The sequence below is a fragment of the Mesoplodon densirostris genome, chromosome 12 (genome assembly GCF_025265405.1).
Source record: "Mesoplodon densirostris isolate mMesDen1 chromosome 12, mMesDen1 primary haplotype, whole genome shotgun sequence".
Lineage (NCBI taxonomy): Eukaryota > Metazoa > Chordata > Mammalia > Artiodactyla > Ziphiidae > Mesoplodon > Mesoplodon densirostris.
Genome location: NC_082672.1, coordinates 61,408,016 through 61,431,972, shown reverse-complemented (window position 1 = coordinate 61,431,972; position 23,957 = coordinate 61,408,016). Strand labels below are relative to the sequence as shown.

The window sequence follows — 23,957 nt, the reverse complement described above, 5'->3', positions numbered from 1 at the left end:
TGAAGATTATCAGTAAATGAAAAATAGTAGAAGCAATGGTAGCAGCCACAGAACACGTAGCGAGATAAGGACAGTGATTGCAGAAGCAACTGTGGTAGGTGCTGGTACAGCTGATGGGGCAAAGGAGGATGGTAAAAGAGAGTCAGGACTTGTACATATGTCTGTCCCTCCCTCATCCCCCTCACCCTTGCTGAATACTCAACCCTAGGCTTTGCACATAATTAGTATAGCAAATAGTTTTTGAAACATTTATGAACATCATTCACATCATCACAAAATATTTTATAAATTGAGTCCTATAAAATGCTTTGTTCCCCTAAATTATTTCTATTGATACATCATCATGTTCTCTTAGATACAGAGGAATTTACTCCTTATCTTTTCTCCATTTTGTGTGTGCATAAGTGAAGAAAGTACTACAAAAGTGCTTTATTAAAGAAAAAACATCTGTTAATATCTTGTCTATTATATTTGGCTCTAATATTGAAAAAATCCAAATGACTTTAAACCTTGCCACCTAGGGAAGGAAATAGCAATTTTTTTTAGATCTAATAAAACTAACCTAGAAGAATAAAAGATACATTCCTCTATATCTCTTATCTTTTTTTTTTCTTTTTCTTCTTCTAAGCAGCAAGACAGTCACTAGTTTCACCGAGTCTTTTGGGCAGCAAGTTAGAAGTGTGGAGTAGCAAAGTTACTGTTCTTTACTGGAGGTTTTCCAACAAGGCAAAGCAAATATTTGTGAATGTGTGGAAGTGTTTCTGGACCTTAATTCTTATATCTGGTATATGCTACAGTCCCTTATAACAAGATTCTACTTCTAGTTGGTAAGCGAGAGATTCCCCATGGAGCATTATTATATCAGGGGGTGGGGCAGTGTTGGAGCACAGTGTGTTTATCATATTTGCCATGATTTCATTGCTGGGTTGTTCATCTCCTGTTTAGCCAAGTCCACATTAAATTCCATTAGGTTAGCATTTGAGGTTTATAATAAAATTTCTGGTTTTTGGAATGGTAGACATGTTCTTTGAATGCTGCAAGAGATGATTGCTGACAATAATATGAACCATATTTTCATATTGTAGCCAAAAGTCAGTTTCAAGAAGCTTTGTGATAAATCACCTAGAAAAAGCAGTGAATTATGTCCTAATAGTTGGAAGGAGACAAGCTTTCAAATAGAGATGACAATTTTAATTACTCATCACAAAATATATGTGTGGTGGGAGCTAATCTCAAAGCTATAATAAAAAGAAATCTGTGCTTTTTTATATAATGAATGAAAAATGTCACTTTAAAAAGGCAGTGAAGGGCTTCCCTGGTGGCACAGTGGTTGAGAGTCCACCTGCTGATGCAGGGGACACGAGTTCGTGCCCTGGTCCGGGAAGATCCCACGTGCCGCGGAGCGGCTGGGCCTGTGAGCCATGGCCTCTGAGCCTGCGCGTCCGGAGCCTGTGCTCTGCAACGGGAGAGGCCACAACAGTGAGAGGCCCGTGTACCGCAAAAAAAAAAAAAAAAAAAAAAAAAAAAAGTCACTGAAGACTCTTAAATTATAAAAATGTTGTGAATTCCTTTGCCGTAAACTTTAAAAACTCTATATATAAATTCTTCTAAAACCCCAACTCACTGAAGTTTTGTTTTTCAGATCAATCTTTTATCTTGAATAAAAATTAAGCATCAGGATCACTGCAAATGAACCCTCTAGTTATTTAAATGTTAAAATAAACTTATTTGAAACTACTTAAGGGAAAAGAATATTAATAGTACAAGGATTGGCCAGGAAATGAATATATTCCTTACTAAGGAAGTAATGATTTTTATTCAAACTGCAAAATCTAAACATTTATCTATTTATGTCATTCATTTAACATCTGTATTTGTTTACTAGCCTCAGTACTTTTTGTATTCACATTCCTTGTCTTCATTTAATCCCCCAATAACTGTCAAAAGTAGACATTTACAGCAACTTTACAGACAAGGAAATTGAGCTTGCTCAGTGTTGAATAATTAAAGTTTGAACAACTGCTCCATGTCAGAGTCCAAATCCCAGCCTAGGTCCACATGCCTCCAAACTCCCTAAATTTTCCATGACACCAAACTGTGTGGACCTCAGAAAATTTTCTGTTGGTCGCCATTAGGTACAAGCATTGTGGTAGGCAGAATAACGGCCCCGAAGATGTCCACATCCTAATCCCTGGAGCCTGGGAATGTTCCCCTGCATGGCAGAGGGACTCTGCCGATGTGATGAAGTTAAGAACCTGGAGGTGAGAGATTATCCTGGATTATACAGCTGGGCCTGCTGTAATCATGAGGGTCCCTAAAAGATGGAAGAGGGAGTCAGAAGAGTCAGAGTAGGAGATGTGACAACGGAAGCCAAGGTTGGGGTGATGTGATGGCTGTCTTTGATGAAAGGGGCCACGAGCCAAGGGATGTCACAGCCTCTAGAAGCTGGAAAAGTCAGGGAAACAGATTCTTCCTAGAGCCTCTGGAAGGAACACAGTCCTGCTGATGCTTTCATTTTAGCCCGGTGAAACCCATTTTGGACTTCTGACCTCCAGAACTGTAAGATAACAGATTTGTGTCGTTTTAAGTCACTAAGTTTGTGGTAATTTATCACAGCAACAGTAGGATAGTGGTATAAGCATCTTAACAATAGCTAGCTGAAGTGATTTTTCCCTTGATGTTTTTGTGAATTTTCAGATGTGGTTTCGCTTACTATTATTCCTGTGGCCCTGATCTCATAGACGCTGCATGATAATGTTGGATAATGACACAATCATAGGTCTCAGATTTGAAGAACAATTAAACTATATATGGGGACCAGTGAATAAGAAGTAATTGTATTTCTTTATCTCAATGCAAGATATCAGAAGAGTCAAATGGATTTGACATATTGGTGTAGAAAACTTAATTATTATTATAGCTGCAGTTGTTATTTTTTACTATTCCTTCCTCAGCACCATAATTCAAAAGGAGCCCCTTTTTAATGTTTCAGCTTTGCCTTGTAAATAACAAGAGATCACTGTGCCCTCGGATGGTGTGTGACCAGTGAGTTTTGTAACCTTAAATAGAAGAAATCATATGACTTGTGATTTTGTGAGAAAAGGATATCCCCTTTCCTTTAAATAAGTGAAGTATAGTAAGTGCTTTTAAAATAAACCTTGTGGGGAATAATGGTCCTGGTACTTTATGACGAACAGATTTGTGAAATTGTGTGCCGTAGTAGAAGATGCAAATTTCAGTAGTTAGGATATCAGAGCAGTTTGGTATCAGGAAAGCACACTGAGCTAGTGTTAGGTGAATTTGTTTTAGAATCTTCTCTCTCTCTTGTTAACTTGCCACATTATCTTAGGAAAATTACTTCACCATTTGTGCCTTAGTTTCTTTGTCTGTAAAATTGGGATAATAGTACCTGCTCTGTTATCTCATTAAAAAAATGTGCTGAGATTATATAAATGTCAACGATTAGAAAAGAATAAAAATAGCTACACCAATGCTGGGTGGTATTTTTGTTATTAATAAGAAAGTCCCTGATGTGTGCACACACACACATACACATATTCACACACACACACACACACACACACACACACACACACAGTCTAGCAATGAAAGACCCAATAAGGCCTTTTGATTCCATGGAAGGATAAAGTAACATTTAGTAAGTGGTGTAAGTGTTTATTAAGAAGTTATTCAATCTTTTGATATAAGCGCCACAAAAACCTTCAGTCAGAATTTATGTTAATTTTTCAATGTGCCCAGAGCTGAAATGTTTATCACCTACTGAGGCAAAGGAAGAAAACAGCAAACTATGGGAATTAAGCCAACTTTGCAACTTTCTGTGACTTATTGAGTTAGATTAATTTTCCCTTTTGTCACAATATTTGTCAAAATGGATAAAGTGTTAGTTTATGAGTTTGCTGTCATAAAGTTTCAAAGTGTGAAAAATTAGCATAAGTGCAGTGGTTTCTCACCTGGAGTTTTGTGTACCCCTCAGAGTGCAGATGAGCCCTGGAGATGTGGGGGAAACCTTACTATCAGTAAATTTTTATATCAATTTAATTTCTGCTTTGGGGTTTGTTTTATAATGTGTGTAACAGATTGGCATATATCTACATAATTTACAAATATATAAATATTAAGGCTCCTGCTCAAACCATGTTTGTATAATCAAAAAGTTTGGAGAACTTAAAAGCTTTTGCACAGCAAAGGAAACTGTAAACAAAATGAAAAGACAAGCCTCAGAATGGGATAAGATATTTGCAAACGAAGCAACTGACAAGGAATTAATCTCTAAAATATACAAATAGCTCATGCAGCTCAATATCAAGAAAACAAACAACCCAATCAAAAAATGGGTGAAAGATGTAAATGGACATTTCTCCAAAGAAGACATACAGATGGACAACAAATACCTGAAAAGATGCTCAATGTCACTAATTATTAGAGAAATGCAAATCAAAACTACAATGAGGTATCACCTCACACCAGTCAGAATGGCCATATCATCAAAAAACTACAAACAATAAATGCTGCAGAGGATGTCGAGAAACGGGAACCCTCCTACACTGTTGGTGGAATGTAAATTGGTGCAGCCACTATGGAGAACAGTATGGAGGTTCCTTAAAAAACTAAAAATAGAGCTACCATATGATCCAGCAATCCCACTCCTGGGCATATATCCAGAGAAAACCATAATTTGAAAAGATACGTGCACCCCAGTGTTCACTGCAGCAGTATCTACAATAGCCAGGACATAGAAGCAACCTAAATGTTCATCAACAGAGGAATGGATAAAGGATATGTGGTATTATACATATACACAATGGAATATTACTCAGCCATAAAAAAGAATGAAATGTTGCCATTTGCAGCAAAATGGATGGACCTAGAGATTGTCGTACTAAGTGAAGTAAGTCAGACAGACAATGACAAATATCATATGATATCACTTATATGTGGAACCTAAAAAAGGGTGCAAATGAACTTATCTACAAAACAGAAATAGAGTTACAGATGTAGGAAACAAACTTATGGTTACCAGGGGGTGGGGGAGGGGAAGGACAAATTGGGAGATTGGGATTGACATATACACACTACTATGTATAAAATGGATAACTAATAAGGACCTACTGTATAGCACGGGGAACTCTACTCAATACTCTGTAATGACCTATATGCGAAAATAATCTAAAAAGAGTGGATATATGTATATATGTATAACTGAGTCACTTTGCTGTACACCTGAAACTAATACAACATTGTAAATCAACTATACACCAATAAAACAATTTTAAAAAAGGACAAAAAAAAGTTTAGAGAGTACTACAGTAGTGAAACAGGACATAGAATGTAATATTGAACGTTCTAGCTTTTTTGTATACTAACTAGGATTGTAGTGATAAATGTATTCAAGGTTGCAGCTTTTTTAACACTGTCAGAAACTGAAAACCAGGTTAAAGGAAATGATTGGCAATTTAAGTAATTGGCAATTAGGTTGAAAAGTTACTCCATAGCTGAGGAAAGAAACCTCCATTCTGTAGACAGCTAACTCAGTTCCACTTGAAAGCATGATCAGGGCAGAGATTTTTGTCTTTCTTATTCACTGCTAAACCTGCAACACTTCTAACAGAGCATAGCATATAGTAGGCACTCAACTAATAGTTATTGAGTGAGCATATGAATTTTTTGGTATTATGTACCAAGAAGCAACATGCCATTTTGCTTATAGTTGCAGAATAGCCATAGTAACTATCATAAAAGAACCCAAGGTAGAGTTGTGGGTTTTTTTTAGTAACTTTATTTATTTTATTTATTTATCTTTGGCTACGTTGGGTCTACGTTGCTGCGCACAGGCTTCCTCTAGTTGCGGCAAGTGGGGGCTACCCTTTGTTGTGGTGCGCAGGCTTCTCATCGTGGTGGCTTCTCTTGCTGCGGAGCATGGGCTCTAGGTGCGCAGGCTTCAGTAGTTGTGGCACACAGGCTCAGTAGTTGTGGCTCGCAGGCTCTAGAGCGCAGGCTCAGTAGTTGTGGCGCACAGGCTTAGTTGCTCTGCAGCATGTGGGGTCTTCCTGGACCAGGGCTGGAACCCGTGTCGTCTGCATTGACAGGCAGATTCTTAACCACTGTGCCACAAAGGAAGTCCTAGAGTTGTTATTACGTGAAAGTTTGACTCATTTTTCTCTCCTTTGTTTGAATAACTGTAAGTGGTGAGTACATCTGTTGGTCCATGGCGCTCTCTTAGACTTTCTGCATTTTTTTTTTTTCTAATTTGCTGTCTGGCTGTTTCTGGATCTCTTTATGCATCTGTCTGTTTTACTTTGTATCACCATTCTATCTTTTCTTCATTTTCCTTTTATCTTTTTTCACTGATCTTCCACTTAAAAGTCTCTCCCTAAACAATAAATGCACACTTTGGCTTTATAGTGAGTAGACTTTGAAACACATGTTGATAATTTATCAGTTGGATAAATGGAACATTTTTAAAGATTTTTCTCAGACAAAACCCATGTTAAATTAACTTTTAATAAAGTTGGCTTTTGGATATTATTTTGGAATAGGAAAAATGTCTTTTCACCTTTACTCAGTTGACTATCTTCACGTAAATGAAACAGTCTTAACACTTAATTCCCATAAAAATACTTATATTCATTTTTCATCTTGGTACTTTTCATACAGTTAATTTAAACATTACAACTCTTTCATGGTGGTTGGGGAATAGTTAGTTAAATTTTTAGTTAAGAGAAATGTATTCTTTTTAGATCATTATGTTTAGATTATTGTATGTAATACAATTGGCTTTTTTTAATGGTGAAATCACGTATGTTGCTATAAGCAGTTTAGCAAAAATGATTTAAAGTTAAATTAAAAGGCAATGAAAACATATAGCAAAATAAACTGTAAACACTGATAAATGTAACTCTCAAGAAGTAAGTAGGTGTGTTTGGGATTTAGGGGATTAACAAGCAAAGCTGTGTTGTGTCTAAAAGATTTTACTTGAGCTCAGAGACAGATGGCAAAGCTAATTCCAATAGGAGATTTCTGTATTCCCAGGGTTCTTATCCAAGGTTTAGGCCAACAGAGGGAATGCTCTCATCATTGCGAGAGTAACTGGTATGCTTACCTATATGTAAAGGTGCTGGTAGCATCCCATTCTGGAGAAGGGCTGATGGAACAGATAATGCCAAACACAAAACAGAAGGCCGGGACTCATGCAAGGATTAAGTGGGCAAAAGCATGAAGCATAGAGAAATGAATTGTGCCATGCTAAGCGGCCAGGGTTTTCTGTGTTTGAAGTAGTGATAGACAAACCAAATAATTCAGCAAGGTGTAGAAACCAGAATGTGGCAGAGATAGCCAGCTAATACCCTTTCCTTCTGGAGTTGTTGCTTGGAAGTGTCTACTCAGTCAGGGACTTCATTTTCTAACACCCCTTGCTTCTAGGTGGGACCACGGGACTCGTTCTTGCCAAAAGCATAAGGAGAAAAGGTATGAGTTGCTTACAGGGCAAAGTGATTATGAGCAGGTGTGCCCGCTCCACAGTCGTCTTCTCTGTCTACAAGCCAACTTGAAAAGACTCAGAGGAGAGCAGAGCCCTAAGATAAAAGGACCCTAGGCCCTAAAAAAACACATAGATAGTGGCTTACCTAGGGATACTCACACTGGCATGTGTCATGAGTGAGTGAAGCCATGGGAATTTGGGTTTTATCTGTTATAAAACTACCTAATGGCACATTACCTTAATTAATACAGAATTATCAACAGATTCAACAGATGGATGAAACTATGACAGTGTGGAAAATGGTTATTGATATAATCAGAAATAGATTTTACATTAATTATAATTAATACCGAATGAAGAAAACTTTTTTCATTGCTACATATGTACAAAGGGAAAAAAGAAACAAAAAATGTGAAAAATTATAGCACAGCATAAGATGGCAGAAGTTAAACCAAATATTTTAGTAATGCTTAGTAATAAGAATATATGCGAGCTGTTCAAAGTAACTCATTGAAAGGAACAAACTCAGATTGATTAAAAATATAAATCTAAGTACATTTTGTTTGTAAAAAACATACCTCAGAAAAATATATTAGACACTAACAAAGTATTTATAATATTAATATGGCACAGACTAGAATTCAAGAAGAACAGAATTAGAAGGGACAAAAAGTGATAGTGCGTTCTGACCAAAGTAACAATCCATCAAGAAAGTAACACTTATGAACCTGTATCCACTTAATAAAGCTTCAAAATATATTAGGAAAATTATAGGATCATAAGGATAAATCAACAAATCCTCAGTCATAGTGGGAGATTTTTAATACTCTTCTCTTTGAAACCGACAGATCATGTAGACTAAAAAATAATGAAAATGTAGCTAGAGGATCTGGATACACACGTTCTCAACACATACAGAGTAGCTGTAAAAACTGAAAAGTAGGTCATAAGGAACTCATTACAAGCAGAAATCAGTGACAAAGTTAATGATCTTACCCCCATGTACTTGCAATTTTTTTCTTAAAGAGCACTCAATAATTCATGAGTTAAAAGGGAAATCAGTGTCAAAATTGCAAAATATTTAAAACTGAATAGAAATTAAAGCATTGTTCTTAACATGAATTTGAAGAAGCACAATTATAGCCTTCTTTGCAGTTTGGGTTCCCTGGGAAGAAGACTTTGGAATCAACACCTGCAGAGGGAGATGGAGAAAGCAGGATTTAGGAGAAGTTGATCTTTGATGCCAGCCCAACAGCAGTCTTAGCTGACTCCACATGGAACTCTGGAGCTAAAATGCCATTCAGTGTTGGGCCAAGGTGGCCAGGACTTTATATTCTTGCACTGATCACTCATTGAATGTGGGCTACCCAGGAAGGGGCAGGACCGTGGACAAGGCACTCTCAGCAGCTGGGCAATCCCTGAAAGAGGCTGGCAGCTGAAGTCTGTCTGCCCACAGTTCTAGCAGCTGGGACCACAGATTCTTCATTAAAGAGGGATCTGGGGGCCACATCACAGTGTCCTTTCCAAGCCTTGGTGCATTTATTTAAAAGCGGGAAAGATCTAGAATGATGAACTATGCTTTCAACTCCAAAAGCTGAAATTATAAAATAAACCCTAATAAAATAGCTGGAAGGAAATAAAGATAAAAGCAAGTATTCATGAAATAGCATACATATATATTTTTACATCAAATATTCTTAAACTGGGGCTTCCCTGGTGGCACAGTGGTTGAGAATCTGCCTGCCAATGCAGGGGACACGGGTTTGAACCCTGGTCTGGGAAAATCCCACATGCCGCAGAGCAACTGGGCCCGTGAGCCACAACTACTGAGCCTGCGCGTCTGGAGCCTGTGCTCCGCAACAAGAAAGGCCGCGATAGTGAGAGGCCCGCACACCGCAATGAAGAGTGGCCCCCACTCGCCACAACTAGAGAAAGCCCTCGCACAGAAACGAAGACCCAACACAGCCAAAAATAAATAAATTAATTCATTAAAAAAATATATTCTTAAACTATTTTTAAAATATGAGTTATTTAGGTAAACTTTGACCAACTTTAAGAATTGTAAAAAAGAAAGAGGTGATGTATAAAAATTGAAAAAAATTTTATATAAAATGAAAAAGGTGACATTTAGGGGTGAAGAAAGGAAAAATGATTATCAAAGAAACCATAGAAGGACTTCCCGGGTGGTGCAGTGGTTAAGAATCTGCCTGCCAATGCAGGGGACATGGGTTCGAGCCCCGGTCCAGGAAGATCCCACATGCTGCAGAGCAACTAAGCCCGTGCACCACAACTACTGAGCCTACGCTCTAGAGCCTGTGGTCTGCAACAAGAGAAGTCACTGCAATGAGAAGCCTGCTCAGTGCAATGCAGAGTAGCCCCCGCTTGCTGCAACTAGAGAAAGCTCATGTGCAGGAAGGAAGACCCAATGCAGCCAATAAATAAATAAATAAATAAATAGGTAGGTAGATAGACAGAAACCATAGAAACTTTATACTCATAAACACCAGAATGTTGGTGAATATATTTCTAGGAAAATATAAATTACCACAATTGAACCAAAAGAAAAGGGAAAAAAAAAGAAATTGGGGTAGTAGTCAAAGTAGCTATGCACCTCCTCAGAAAGGCAATGGGCCAGATTTTTTACGTGCCAGTACTACCAACTCTGTATGTAACAGCTATTTCCCATAAACCTGTTCTAAAGTCTGGAAGAAAATAGAAAGTCACACACCTAATTTTATAAGGCTAACATAATTCTGTTACCAAAACACAGGGGCAGCAAAAGAAATGAGAACCTAATCTCATTTATATGCATAGATACAAAAATTATCAATAAAATCTAGACAAATCCAATGATCCATTTCCAGTCTTCTTTTTTTCTAACTCACAGCATCTCAATTACTTCTTGTTCCTTGAAGCACTTTCTTCACTTGGCTTTTGGGTTTTTCAAGTTTTTATCCCACTTATTGGCTGCTACTTCTCAGTATTCTTTGCTGGTTTTGCCTCATCTCCCGAACTTCTTAAAATTGGAGTGGCCCAGACTCAGTCTTTACACTTCTTCTATGTCTACAGCAGCTTTCGTGATAATCTCATACCGTCTCATGGGTTTACATATATGTATATATATGCACACACACATATGTATAATACATATATATAATATAAAGTGATATATTAGTTAGGGTTCTCCATAGAAACAGAACCAATAGGATTTTATATATATAAAGAGATTTATTATAAGGAATTGACTTATGTAATTACAGAGGCTGACAAGTCCCAGGATCTATACAGTCAGCAAGCTGGAGACCCAAGATGTAATTTCAGTCTGTAAGTTATAGGCTTGAGACCCAGGAAGAGCCAATGTTTCAGTTTGTGTCCAAAGGCAGGAAAAAGCCAGCATCTCAGTTTGAAGGCAGTCAGGCAGAGAGAATCCTCTCTTTTTCAGCCTTTTGTTCTATTCAGACCTTTGACTGATTGTATGAGGCCCACCTGCATTAGGGTGGGCAATCTGTTTTACTCTGTCAATTCAAATGTTAATCTCTTGCAGAAACACCTTCACAGAAACACACAGAATAATGTTTGACAAAATATCTGGGCTCCCTGTGACCCAATGAAGTTGACAGATAAACTTAATCATCACAGATAATGAATTCAAAATTTATATCTCCAGAATGGACCCTCCTCTAAAATCCATAACTTGTATATCCAATTGCTTGCTCAGCATCTCTTCCTGGATGTTTAAGAGGCATCACAAGTCTGTGTCCAATCAAGCTCCCAGTTTCTTCCCACAAACCTGCTTATTGCACAGTGTTCTCTGTTTCAGTTAACAGTGACTCTATAGTTAGTGCAGGCCCCAAACTGCTGGGTAATTCATGACTCCTTTCTCTTGCATCCAAACTACCAGCAAGCTCCATGGCTCTACTTTCAAAATATTTTCAGACTCCAACCACTTCTGCTCCTACCACCCTGGTGCAAGTCAGGATCATTTTGGCCTAGAGTTTTGCAGTAGCCTCCTACTTTATCTTCCTACTTTAAATCCTTGAGCCCTTGGAGTCTATTTCAATACTTCAGCCCCAGTGATCTTATTGAAAGCAAGTTGGATTATATCACTTCTGCTCAACACCCTCTGATGATTTCCACTCTCATTCAGAGTAAAAGCCAATGTCTTTGGTCTATGTGATTCTACCTCATTAGGCCTCCTTCCTATGACTCTTGCCCTTTCTCTCTCCACTCCCATCACACTGGCCTGTTTGCTGTTTCTCAGACATGCCTGGCATGCTGTTACCTCAGGGCCTTTGCACAGCTGTTCCCTCTGCCTGCATTACTCTTCTTCTAGATAGTACATAACTTGCTCCCTTGCCTCTTTCAGATCTTAGCTCAAATATTACTTTCTTAGGAAGTAAGACTTTAACCTTATCTTTAAAGAAGACTATATTTATGTAGTACTTATGTAGCTATAAAATTGTAAAGACAAAAAGCCACCATTTAGTTTTTTTTTAACTTTTGGAGTCATAGGTGCAGTCAGCAACAGCTCTTTCACCTCTGGGATTTATCCAGCTGTGACAAGGATACCTGGGTCCAAAGGTACAGTTGTAAATACAGAACTGATCAGTGATACCTGTTTCACCTTTCACAAGTAAAAGTGATTTTCATGAAGACTGAATAATATTTTTGTTATTATCCATACAGATCTTCTGTATAATAGCTGGTGTGAAGGTGGGGAGCAGAAGGATGGCTCAGAGACACTAGGGCACTGACTCTCTTTTCTTCTCATCCTTGAGGATATGACATTGCTGATGCTGAAGTTGAGTGAAAAACGAGGAGAGTGATGGTTATACCAACTCCCCAACACAGAACTTCTTAGATTCTTAGTGGATATGTACTGCTGGAAAGGAAACTTAAATGCTGAATCCAAAAGACTTGTGGCCCAGCAGACATCTTGCTGTTTTCTTGGATCCAACTGGCCTAGTCTAACATATGCAGTATCACCTGAAGCCAATAGGGAATTAAGAGCCCAGGAAAACTGGACAGCTAGGTACTCATACATTTTAGAGTCCTTGGCTAATTAGTTGGCACTTAATGTGGTAGGGTTTGGTTGCTTCCCTTAAACTTGTAACTCCAAAAATACCAGAATCTGGTTCAGAAGAGGCACCTAAAGTGCTGCAATAGATTTTTCTTTTCTTAAGGCAGTTGTGACTTTAAAAACAATCTACAAACAAACATAGTTCCAAGGAACCATAGAAATAGACAAAAATTACCCACAGTTGAAAATGTGTTCGATTTCTCACCTAAGTGATAATCACGTGTTGTCTGTGAGTAGATGCTGGCATTCTGCAACCTGTATCTGCTGATTAGTCATTTAGTTAATATCAACCAAGAAGAGGCCTCATGAACGAGCTTTTAAATTTAGCCAGAAAAACATAGCATCATTAATGATGGCCTTGACATTCAGCAAAGCCAAATTAAGCAGTCAATCTGACATTTTATAGACAGTGTGTTAGGGAGCCTCACACCCGGTGGATGTTCGATAAGCATTAATTGCCTGGCTGACAATGAACAGCTACACATCTGTCTGTTATAGAAGCTGTAGTTATTGAATAACTAGGAGAAGGCTGATTTTAGATATACTGTGGGATAGGAGTATGTGTGTGGGTTTTTTTTTAAAATTAAAATGGATTCATAATTTCCTTTTGAAATTGAACACATTCATTATAAATAGTATTCCCTTTGTCAATCCAAGGTGAAGTACCAGTTAATAGTGGTAGTGATCAAATGTTATTTCCTTTTTAAATAGAAAACTGAGAGCCTCTAAACAATCTTTGTCACATCCTCTTTTAAAATAATTTGCATCAATGCCAGAGAAATCATTAACATTTCAGATTAGGTAACTATTAATTTCATTATTGTGCTGTTAGTGCACTATGTTCATTATAGTGAATGGAGAATGGTGAACTCTGATCTGCATTTTATTCCTTCATTTAAATTTGTTCGCTTCTACAGAATATAAATACTATGAAGCTAGATAAATTCTTGTAATAATAATAGCTAATTTTTTATCATTTACTCTCTGCAGTCATTGTGCTAAGCTCTTTATATGTATTTAAGTTCGTATTGAAAGATTTTTTTGCTTTTTCTGCCATTATCTTTTTTATGCTTTAAAATTTTAAATTATGGCTTTTGACTTTTAAATTATGACTTTCATGCTGCTTTATTTAAAATCACAATTTCACTAATGCTTATTTAATCACAGTAATACAGTCAACCTTAGTTAGCTTCCTCGGAAAGAACAAGAACACGTTTGAAGGATAATGAAGCTGATGAAAATTTTAAACCTTTGGAGACTGAGTATTGAGCAAAGACGGATGTTTTATAAAAGAGGCACAAAGTGGCTGATCATGTGAATCTGGTGAATCATTGTAAAAAATTATTGGAATATATAGATATGCCCTGCTTCTGTTTATCATTGTTATAAAAAACTGATTCAGGGCTTCCCTGGTGGCGCAGTGGTTGAGAGTCTGCCTGTCGATGCAGGGGACACGGGTTCGTGCCCCGGTCCGGGAAGATCCCACATGCCGCGGAGCAGCTGGGCCCGTGAGCCATGGCCGCTGAGCCTGCGCGTCCGGAGCCTGTGCTCTGCAACGGGAGAGGCCACAACAGTGAGAGGCCCGCGTACCGCTAAAACAAAAACAAAAACAAAAAACTGATTCAAAATGAGTTGTCCACTCTGGGATGATCCAGCTGCTTGCTGAGTCAATTGCTTTTAATTAGCTCATCTGATGTTGATTGGGTTTTGGGCTTGCATGCCTGGATTCCTGAAGGATTGAATTACCAGTATTCTTCTCATTTAGAGAGATGTGACTCTAAAGTCATATGAGAGATTTTCATATCAAATCATTCATATCACTTTAAAAATTATATATCTATGCATATATACATTTTCATAGGATTAAAAGAGGTTCTTCATCTGTTTACTTTTGAAAGGTATTTCAGCTCTTGTGGATTATTCTTAAACTCTTTTTGTCCCCATTTTGTAAGATGTAGAGACTTTGCATGTAGCCTGCATGGACAAAGCATCAGATGTGTTTGCAGAAGGAGTAAACGTGAGCATATGGGATGACCTGAACACTTCATATTAAACTGGCCTGTTCTGCCTTGGATCAGGAAGGTTCAAGTGAAGTGGTTGCTTAGCAACTAATGGAGTTAGAGGAAACCACGTGTTAGCTGGGCCTCTCGCCCTCCTGTGTGTGAGTGCCTAACGGGGCGAGTGGCTCCAATGTGTATTGCCTGACTCGCAGCTGTCAAACCAAAGTGATGAATAAAATGAAAGATTGGAAAGAGATGACCCAGCTGGACTGGGTGCCTGTGTTTATGTTAGCATGTTGAAGAAAAAGATATTGAGGGAGGACACTAAAAATGAAAGAGGAACTGTTGAAATTTGCGGTTAAAATTTTAAGATATACAGCATAGTGATACAGTATTTTTGCAGATTATTCTCCATTATAGGTTATTACAAGATAATGGCTATAATTCCCAGTGCTATACAGTATAGTTGCTTATCTATTTTATATACAGCAGTTTGTATCTGTTAATCCCATACCCCTAATTTGTCTCTTTCCCCTTCTCTCTCCCCTTTGGTAACCACCAGTTTGTTTTCCATATCTGTGAGTCTGTTTTACATATACATTCATTTGTATTATTTTTTAGATTCCACATGTAAGTGATATCATACAGTATTTTTCTTTCTCTGACTGACTTATTTCACTAAGCATGATACTCTAGGTTCATCTGTGTTGCTACAAATGGCAGTATTTCATTCTTTTCAATGGCTGAGTAATATTGCATTGTGTATATATATATATATATATATATATATATATATATACCACATCTTCTTAATCCAGTTGTCTGTTGACGGGCACTTGGGTTGCTTCCATGTCTTGACTATTGTACCTAGTGCTGCTGTGAACATTGGGGTGCATGTATCTTTTCGAATTAGTGTTTTCATTTTTTCCAGATATATATCCAGGAATGGAATTCCTGGATCATGTGGTAGTTCTATTTTTAGTTTTTTGAGGAAACTCCATACTGTTTTCCATAGTGTCTGTACCAGTTTACATTCTCATCAACAGTATACAAGGGTTCCCTTTTCACCATATCCTCACCAACATTTGTTGTTTGTAGACTTTTTGTTGATAGCCATTCTGGTAGGTGGGAGGGGATAGCTCGTTGTTTTAATTTGCATTTCTCTAATAATGAGCAATGTTGAACATCTTTTCTTGTGCCTGTAGCCATCTGTATGTATTCTTTGGAGGAATGTCTATTCATGTCTTCTGCCTAATTTTTGATTGGGTTGTCTTGACATTCTTTTTTTTAAAAAATTAATTAATTAATCTTATTTGTTTATTTTTTTGGCTGTGTTGGGTCTTCATTCTGTGTGAGGGCTTTCTCTAGTTGTGGCGAGCAGGGGCCACTCTTCATCGCGGTGCGTGGGCCTCTCACTGTCGCGGCCTCTCTTGTTGCGGAGCACAGGCTCCAGACGCGCAGGCTCAGTAGCTGTGGCTCACGGGCCTAGTTGCTCTGCGGCACGTGGGATCTTCCCAGACCAGGGCTCGAACCCATGTCCCCTGCTTTGGCAGGCAGATACTCAACCACTGCGCCACCAGGGAAGCCCTGCCTTGACATTCTTTATGGCAAATTGAAAATCCTTAAAAGCTTTTACTTTGATTCCATAGGAATGAGTCTGAGGGATTTGTGTCAGTAGCACCTCTGAGGTGGCCACATGAAGTTCCTCTTCAGGAAAATATAAGAAGGAGATGGACCAGAGAAAGTCAACCAAAGTAGTGAGGAAAAGGAAGGTGACATGATGGATTTGTCTGAAGGCTCCTACCACTGCCACCACCTAAGAACATGGGATGATTTACTCTTTTAAAGGTCTTATTCCCGGGACTGTGGGTCTTTCTTTAAGCTGTAACCTCCCCTCCTTTCCCCATGAATCTGGAGATCAGTCCTCGCTTGCTGGGATTTGGACTCAGGTCTCCTGCCTGGACTGCAGGATTTCTAGCATTGGCTTTGAGTGCTAACATTTTATGACTCAGAGAATTTGGAGTAGATGCTCTTTCCAATAGGGAGACTTAAGAGCTGTTATCGCATGTTGGAAAGACTATTAAGCAGAAAAGAGAGTGAATTTATTGACCTTCTACCAGGACCAAGAAGAGAAGGTTATCCAGAGAGTGATTCAATATTCTAAAAGCATCGTTAATACTTGGCATTCTCCAGTGAAGTATTGGGTGTCTCATCACTTCAAATATTCAGATAGGCAAGGAGTGTTGCAGGGGTGGAGGACTGACTACAGCCATGCCTCTCACACTCTGACGTTCATGTGGGTCACCAGGGGCTCATGTTAAAATGCAGCTTCCCATCCAGTAGGTGTGGGTGGACATGAAATTCTGCGTTTCTAATAAGTTCCCTGGTGATGCCAATGCTGTTGACCCAGGGACCACACTCTGAGCAGCGAGGGGTCAGTTATCTCTAAAGTACCTTCCAGTTTTAAAATTCCACTTACAGAAAAAAGCTAGAGTTTTACTCATGATACTTAAAACACACCCTGTGCAGCTCTGATAAGCCGTGTAAGTGCCTCTTCTGTGTCTTAGAGAATTCTCCCAGATCGCCTATCGTATTTTATTTTATTATTTTTAATTTATTTTTTATACAGCAAGTTCTTATTAGTTATCTACTTTATACATATTAGTGTATATATGTCAATCCCAATCTCCCAATTCATTCCACCAGCTCCCCCCAGCTTTCCCCCCTTGGTGTCCATATACATCTGTGTGTCTCTTTCTTCCTTGCAAACCAGTTCGTCTGTACCATTTTCCTAGATTCCACATATATGCGTTAATATACGATATTTGTTTTTCTCTTTCTGACTTACTTCACTCTGTAGAATCTATATCACATCTGCTTGGTCACTCCTTCACGCGGACCCCAAATTCTGCCTTAGGGCAGCTGTCAAAATGCAGGAAATCCAGGTTTGGTCTTAGTCATTGTGCCCTTAGTAGATTTTGAAAGGCAAGATAGTGCCACTGGCTGCCATATGAGGATAGACCAAAAGGTCTCTACATAGGAAAGATTCATCCAACAATAGCTTATCAAGTATATTCAATAAGGAAAAGTAAAAGTGCTATCCCTAAATATCTGAAAGATATTTAAAGATAAAACAATGGATTTCTTTACATGGTGGGTAGTGAAGTATTGAAATCCCATACCCATGGGATATAATTATAGACTAGAAAGTAAGAGAAGCACCAGAGGAATGAGGGATCTGAGAGGGTGACCCAACGCTAAAGCCAGATGTGTGGGTGTCATTTTCCAGAGTACCTAACTGGTGATAAAGATAAATACCGTATGTGGATAACCTGATTTCATGGTGGGCAACAGTTTCTGGCCTTCATATGTCCTGTCCCTTTAGCTAAGAAAAGAACAACTTGATTTGTGTCCTTTTTCCATTCCATTCCATGCTCCCCCAGAAGACCTAAGTAGTTTGAAATATGGCCACATCTAGGAGGAGGAGAATTCTAAGGAGAAATAGGATAGGCCATAATCATGCTGGTTTTGAAGGGCTCATTATCACTATGCAGTTAAATTTAAGAAGTAACTGTGCCAAGAGCGAAGCTGTGAAATACAGTTAGATTCTTTGAATAAACAGGTTTCATATTTGAAGATGTTGGGAAAACCAAAATGTTTCACAGGTTTTAGCGTATAAGGTAGATTTTTCTTTATATGGTTAAGGTGAGGGGAAACTGGTATTTCAGAAATACTAATTTTTATACCTAATTATATTTATAGTAATATAACTTTACTGTTTTCATTTGTCCTGACACTTTATTCTCTGAGAGTATTACTATATTGTTTGAGGGAGAATTAAAACAGCTATAAATGTATAGGGGAAAAATAACCTTCAATCAAGCATCCCCACTCTTTCAGGCCATTAAGCACCTCAAATGCATTGGATTGCTTTTGCATTTGTGAGATAAAAAAGGTAAATAGCCCAGTTCAACTGTGGTCAGGACCCTTTTCTCCTTAATGTCAGGGAAATAGGCTATTGTGGTTAATTGAACAGTCTTATTAACTGAGATTTACTACCTATTTTATATGTGAGGTATAACCAAAATGCAATAAAGGATAATCACCATTAACACTAAATTGAGCAAAATGTAATCTTTGTTAATTCAGAGGTTAGCTCATATCTCTGTAATGCCTCATGGCCGTTGTAAACATCACTAATTATATAACATATAAAAGGCATAGGGGATCAGGCTGGATCTGCCACAATCATTGCAAGTTGCTCTTTTCAGTAACTTCCTAAAACATGTTTGTTTACTTTTACTTATCTCTCTCATAAAAGATAAGGGTTGGGGCTGCCCTGGTGGCGCAGTGGTTGAGAGTCTGCCTGCCGATGCAGGGGACGCGGGTTCGTGCCCGGGTCCGGTAAGGTCCCGCATGCCACGGAGTGGCTGGGCCCGTGAGCCATGGCCGCTGAGCCTGCGCGTCGGAGCCTGTGCTCCGCAACGGGAGAGGTCACATCAGTGAGAGGCCCGCGTACCGCAAAAAAAGAAACAAAAACAAAAAGGTAAGGGTTGAATGTGCCCCCAAACAATCCAGTTATTTTATCTGTAAAATCATTTGTGTTCCTAATCAAATGTGGATTCACAGTATATCTTGCCCATATCCAGTGCAACTCCAAAGCTATGTGTAGTTTACCAGGTAAAAAAGATCATATTTCACCAGCTTTAAGTGCTTCACAAAGGCTATCATCCGTCATTCTGCTTACCTTGGAGGTTGTTGTAGAATTGCCATTGGTCAGTTTTGTGGCATAATATACCAACCTAAAATTGTTTGTAGCTCATCTTATGACTGCATGACAACTAATGTGACCCAAGGAAACTTAATTCATGTACTGTGATTTTAGGACTCAATTTGTGTCATTTCTATATGAAGTACAGGAGGAATGACACTATAAATCCACAGCTCTCTCTGTGGTAGGCACTTAAAGTGGATTGCATCCTCACAAACTGGGTTTTCCATTAGAAAGATTTGTGGTGGTTGCAGCACATTATCAGCCAAAAGTAAGCTGTGATGGGCTTCCCTGGTGGCGCAATGGTTGAGAGTCCGCCTGCCGATACAGGGGACACGGGTTCGTGCCCCGGTCCAGGAAGATCCCACATGCTGTGGAGCGGCCGGACCCGTGAGCCATGGCCGCTGAGTCTGCACGTCCGGAGCCTGTGCTCCGCAACGGGAGAGGCCACAGCAGTGAGAGGCCCGTGTACCGCAAAAAAAAAAAAAAAAAAGTAAGCTGTGATGACTGTAAATCTCAGCCTGGACAAGGCTCTCCCAAAGACAAAACAGTGTGAACCAAGAAAGAGTCTCTGCAGTGTTTTCCTGTTTCTAAGCAGAACCCTCCCATGCTTTGGCAGAATGTTGTGGCTTAATAGAGGACATTGCCATATGTTCTTACTTTTTTCTAAATGTCTAGCTTTGAACTCATTTGGTAGATATTCTTTCTGCTTAACTTTCATTACTTTTTAATCCCAGTGTCTAAAACACTTTATATCCAGAAAATTCTTTCTTATGTCGAATTATTTTTGTTTATGACAATGTGAAACAGCTGGATTTGTACATTGCAGCTGAATTTTTAAAGAGATTCTCAGGTCATTCATTCATTCATTCATTGACCTGTATTTATTGCATGCATGCAGTGCTAGTGTCTAGGGGCTCCATGGTGAAGAAGACGAATATAGTACTCACTTTCATGCATATTACAGTTTATCTTTTCAATAAGTTTGATGCTAAAAAATAGCACCCTTGGTCTTACCACCTTTTCTGCTACCAAAGGAGTCTCTGTCCTTCCCCATGGTCTCTAGCAGGTCTCCAGACATTGTTTCACAAGCTTAGGCAGCCTAGGCAGCTGGTGTTTCGCTGTGTCAAATGGCTGGAGTTCTTCCTCACTTTGGTGGTATCCAATGAGGCTTTTCCTAATTGAGGTGCCTTCTAAGTTTATTAAACTTAAAAGATATTGACGTTGACTTAATAGCTCCCTTTTTACTTTAAATTAACCAGTTTTTCTAATATTTAAAAATTATATGTTAAATTTGTAACATTAAATTTCTAAGACTCTATGATATGATATCAGAATGGAAGTTAGGTGTTTTTAGAAACAGGGGTGATGGTTTCTCTGATGGTGTCAGTCCTTAAAGTAGGGTGTAGGAGTATGTGGTGAACGTGAAGTCCTGCAGCCAGACATAGGAATTTTGAGTGAAAATCGTCAATAGGAAAGTCTTAGAAAGGAATGGATTTGGTCAGAGGGTGGTGGCGGTGGGAGGTTTGTTTCTTAGCTCTCATTCCAGTTGGGATCAAAGGGAGGCATGGGAGAATAGGACAATCAGCCTGGATTATTAGAATAAGAATTTCTGTTTATTAAACACCTTCTGTGTACCAGGTATTATTCTTGACATTAAGCATAATTGTATCTAAACCTCAAGACAACCCTGTGAGGTTGGTATGATCCCCATGTACAGGTAAGGGGCCTGAGGTTCAGAGAAGTTAACAAAGTAGCCAAAGGTCACATGTTCAAGGTAAGTTGCCCATATGACAAAGTAGGTTATAGAACCAGGATTTGAATCATATGTGTCTTCCTGTACAACCCTGAACATTAAAAATAAAACAAAGTTTCAAAAGACCGGTGTTAGAAATAAACAGGTAACACATGTTCATGGTAATGATCCAAATAATACTATATGTAAATGGTCTCTTCCTGTCCTCTACAGTTCATACTCTATAATATAACCACAGTGACCAATTTGGTGTTGCTTTGTTGCTTATACAAACATGTACAAATATGTATGTACATTATTTAAGGGATTATATTCTTTCCCCAACTCTACTAAGCCAGGTTTCAAGTTCAGTAGTTCACAAGTCTCTGGTTGAGGACAGATACCTGTTCTGTGTCAGTTTTGCCATAGTTGCTTTTTTTAAAAAAAATTTATTTTATATTGGACTTTAGTTGATTTACAATGTTGTGTTAGTTTCAGGTGTATAGCAAAGTGATTCAGTTATACATATATATATATATTCTTTTTCAAATTCTTTTCCCATTTATATTATTACAGAATATTGAGCAGAGTTCCCTGTGCTGTACAGTAGGTCCTTGTTGGTTATCTGTTTTAAATATAGTAGTGTGTACATGTCAGTCCCAAAAGACCCTTATGAAAGCAGATTCAAAAAACTCCCTTGGCCGCGTGTTCTCTTATTTAACCTTTGCTCTCAGGAACTTTTTCCACTTCGTTAACCCAGGTGATTTTTTTGCAGTTTGAATCATTTCTGTCCTGCTCTGTATATGGGTTGCTGGAGAGCAGCTGGTTACCATATCGGGTGCAGTTACAACTTGGAAGACCTGAAAAAAGAAATTAATGTGGGGAATATTAAAAACTGAAACACTCATATAATAAAAAATGGACACTGAAAACAGCTGAAATTTCTTTCAGTTTCTTTTAAAAGCAGCTATACGAAATCTATAATCAAATTTAGAATTAGACAGATTGAAAGTTTTTTATTGTGACCTGTGCTTTTTAATTTTGAAATTTCAGATCTTCTACAAATGCATAAGCAGAATCCACTTAACATTAAGTCAGTTTCCTATTAGCATTTTTTATATATAGCCATACTTGATTTAAAAAACAAAACAGGGCTTCCCTGGTGGCGCAGTGGTTGAGAGTCCGCCTGCCAGTGCAGGGGACGCGGGTTTGTGCCCCTGTCCGGGAGGATCCCACATGCCGCGGAGCGGCTGGGCCCGTGAGCCGTGGCCGCTGAGTCTGTGCGTCCGGAGCCTGTGCTCCGCAACGGGAGAGACCACAGCAGTGAGAGGCCCGCGTACCGCAAAAAAACCCAAAAAAACAAAAAAACCCAAAATCAGTCTTTAACTTGTAAAACTTTTTTCTTTCCTAGTTTCTCTAGGACTCTGTCTTGTTCTCTTGCTTTATAAGTCCCATAACTGTCTTCCTTTCTCTCCCACCTCAGGCCATGTTCAGTCTTTGTATGGTGGAAAGTGGTGCCGACGAGGTGAATTTACACGGTGTGACCAGCCTTGGCTTAAAGCAAGCTCTAGAATTTGCATACACAGGACAGGTATGGTACCATACGTCATCTGAGAGGCTTAACATTTTAACTGCACCTAAACAGAGGAGATTATTCATGAGATTTAGGTATTTTTCTTGTTATTCACTTTGAGGTTAAAAAAAGTTTTACATCTACTTAAGGTTACAACTAAAATAATGGAAAGGTAAGTAAAATAATTTGATCTTAAATATTTTAATCTTAGCTCAGTTGCTTGCTGGTGTAATTTTAAAATATCCTGAAGAATTATTATATGGGAAAGAGTTTGGAAGATAACTTGAATTCTCATTGTCATCACTGAAGCTCAGTGACTCAGTCATGGCTTTACTGGCTTAAAAACAAGAACACTCCCCGCCCCCCCACAAAAAAAACCAATCTAAAGCTGTAAAGAGCTCTGTCTAGCATCTTGACACCCTGTCCTCGACATACATTTCAGGATCAGGGCCTCAAGTAATAGATTAGAATGTGATGGTTTGAAAGCCAAAGTTGCTCATCATTAAAATTGTTATAGGATTTATAGGAATCTTCAGAGAACATTCGTTTTCTTTCTGTTCTTAAATGAAAGAATAATGGTGACAACTAGTAGAATACAAAAGCCATGTCAGTGTATGACTATCATAGCAAATCAAAACAAAACTTCATAAAGACAATATAAATCCAAATCTGATGCTTCACGGTTCTTATCTAATTTCATGTTAGTGCAACAATTATTAGAATACACAAAACCCTTCCTTTTAGAATTATTTTTTAACTGAAATATAATTGACATGTAACATTGTATTAGTTTTAGGTGTATAACACAGTGATTTGAAATATGTATATATTGCAAAATGATTACTATAATAAGTTAACATCCATCACCACATATAGTTACAAATTTTCTGTGTCATGAGGACTTTAAAAATCTACTGTCTTAGCGCCTTTCAAAAATATAATACAGTATTGTTAACTATAGTTGCCACGCTATACATTACATCCCCAGGACTTATTTATCTTATAACTGAAAGTTTGTACCTTTCAGTTATAATATAAATAACTTAACCCTTCACCCATTTTGTCCACCCTCCTCACCCTCTGTTTTCATTTGAGAACTACTCAACTACATCAAACCAGATACCGACTAGAGGTTTATCTTCTTTTATAGAGTTTTGTTCTTTAATTCCGTTTCATCCAACTTATGTTCAGTGTCTGCTGGGCTAAAATAAGGGTTTCCTCTCTTGGCAGGCTCACATCCTGGTGGGAGAGAGAGTTATATACGTAATTCCATGTCCTCACTGTGATGGGAGGTATAATA

General features: G+C 38.4%; 1 protein-coding gene across 2 annotated transcripts in view; it reads left to right on the top strand.

The window, feature by feature from the left end:
• KLHL32 (kelch like family member 32) overlaps positions 1-23,957 on the top strand; it is a 224,330-nt gene that overhangs the window by 71,571 nt on the left and 128,802 nt on the right. For both annotated transcript variants that reach the window (XM_060114789.1, XM_060114788.1), the window contains exon 4: positions 22,568-22,675. In XM_060114789.1, the coding sequence (XP_059970772.1) occupies positions 22,568-22,675 (108 nt within the window). The remainder of the gene's footprint in view (positions 1-22,567; positions 22,676-23,957) is intronic.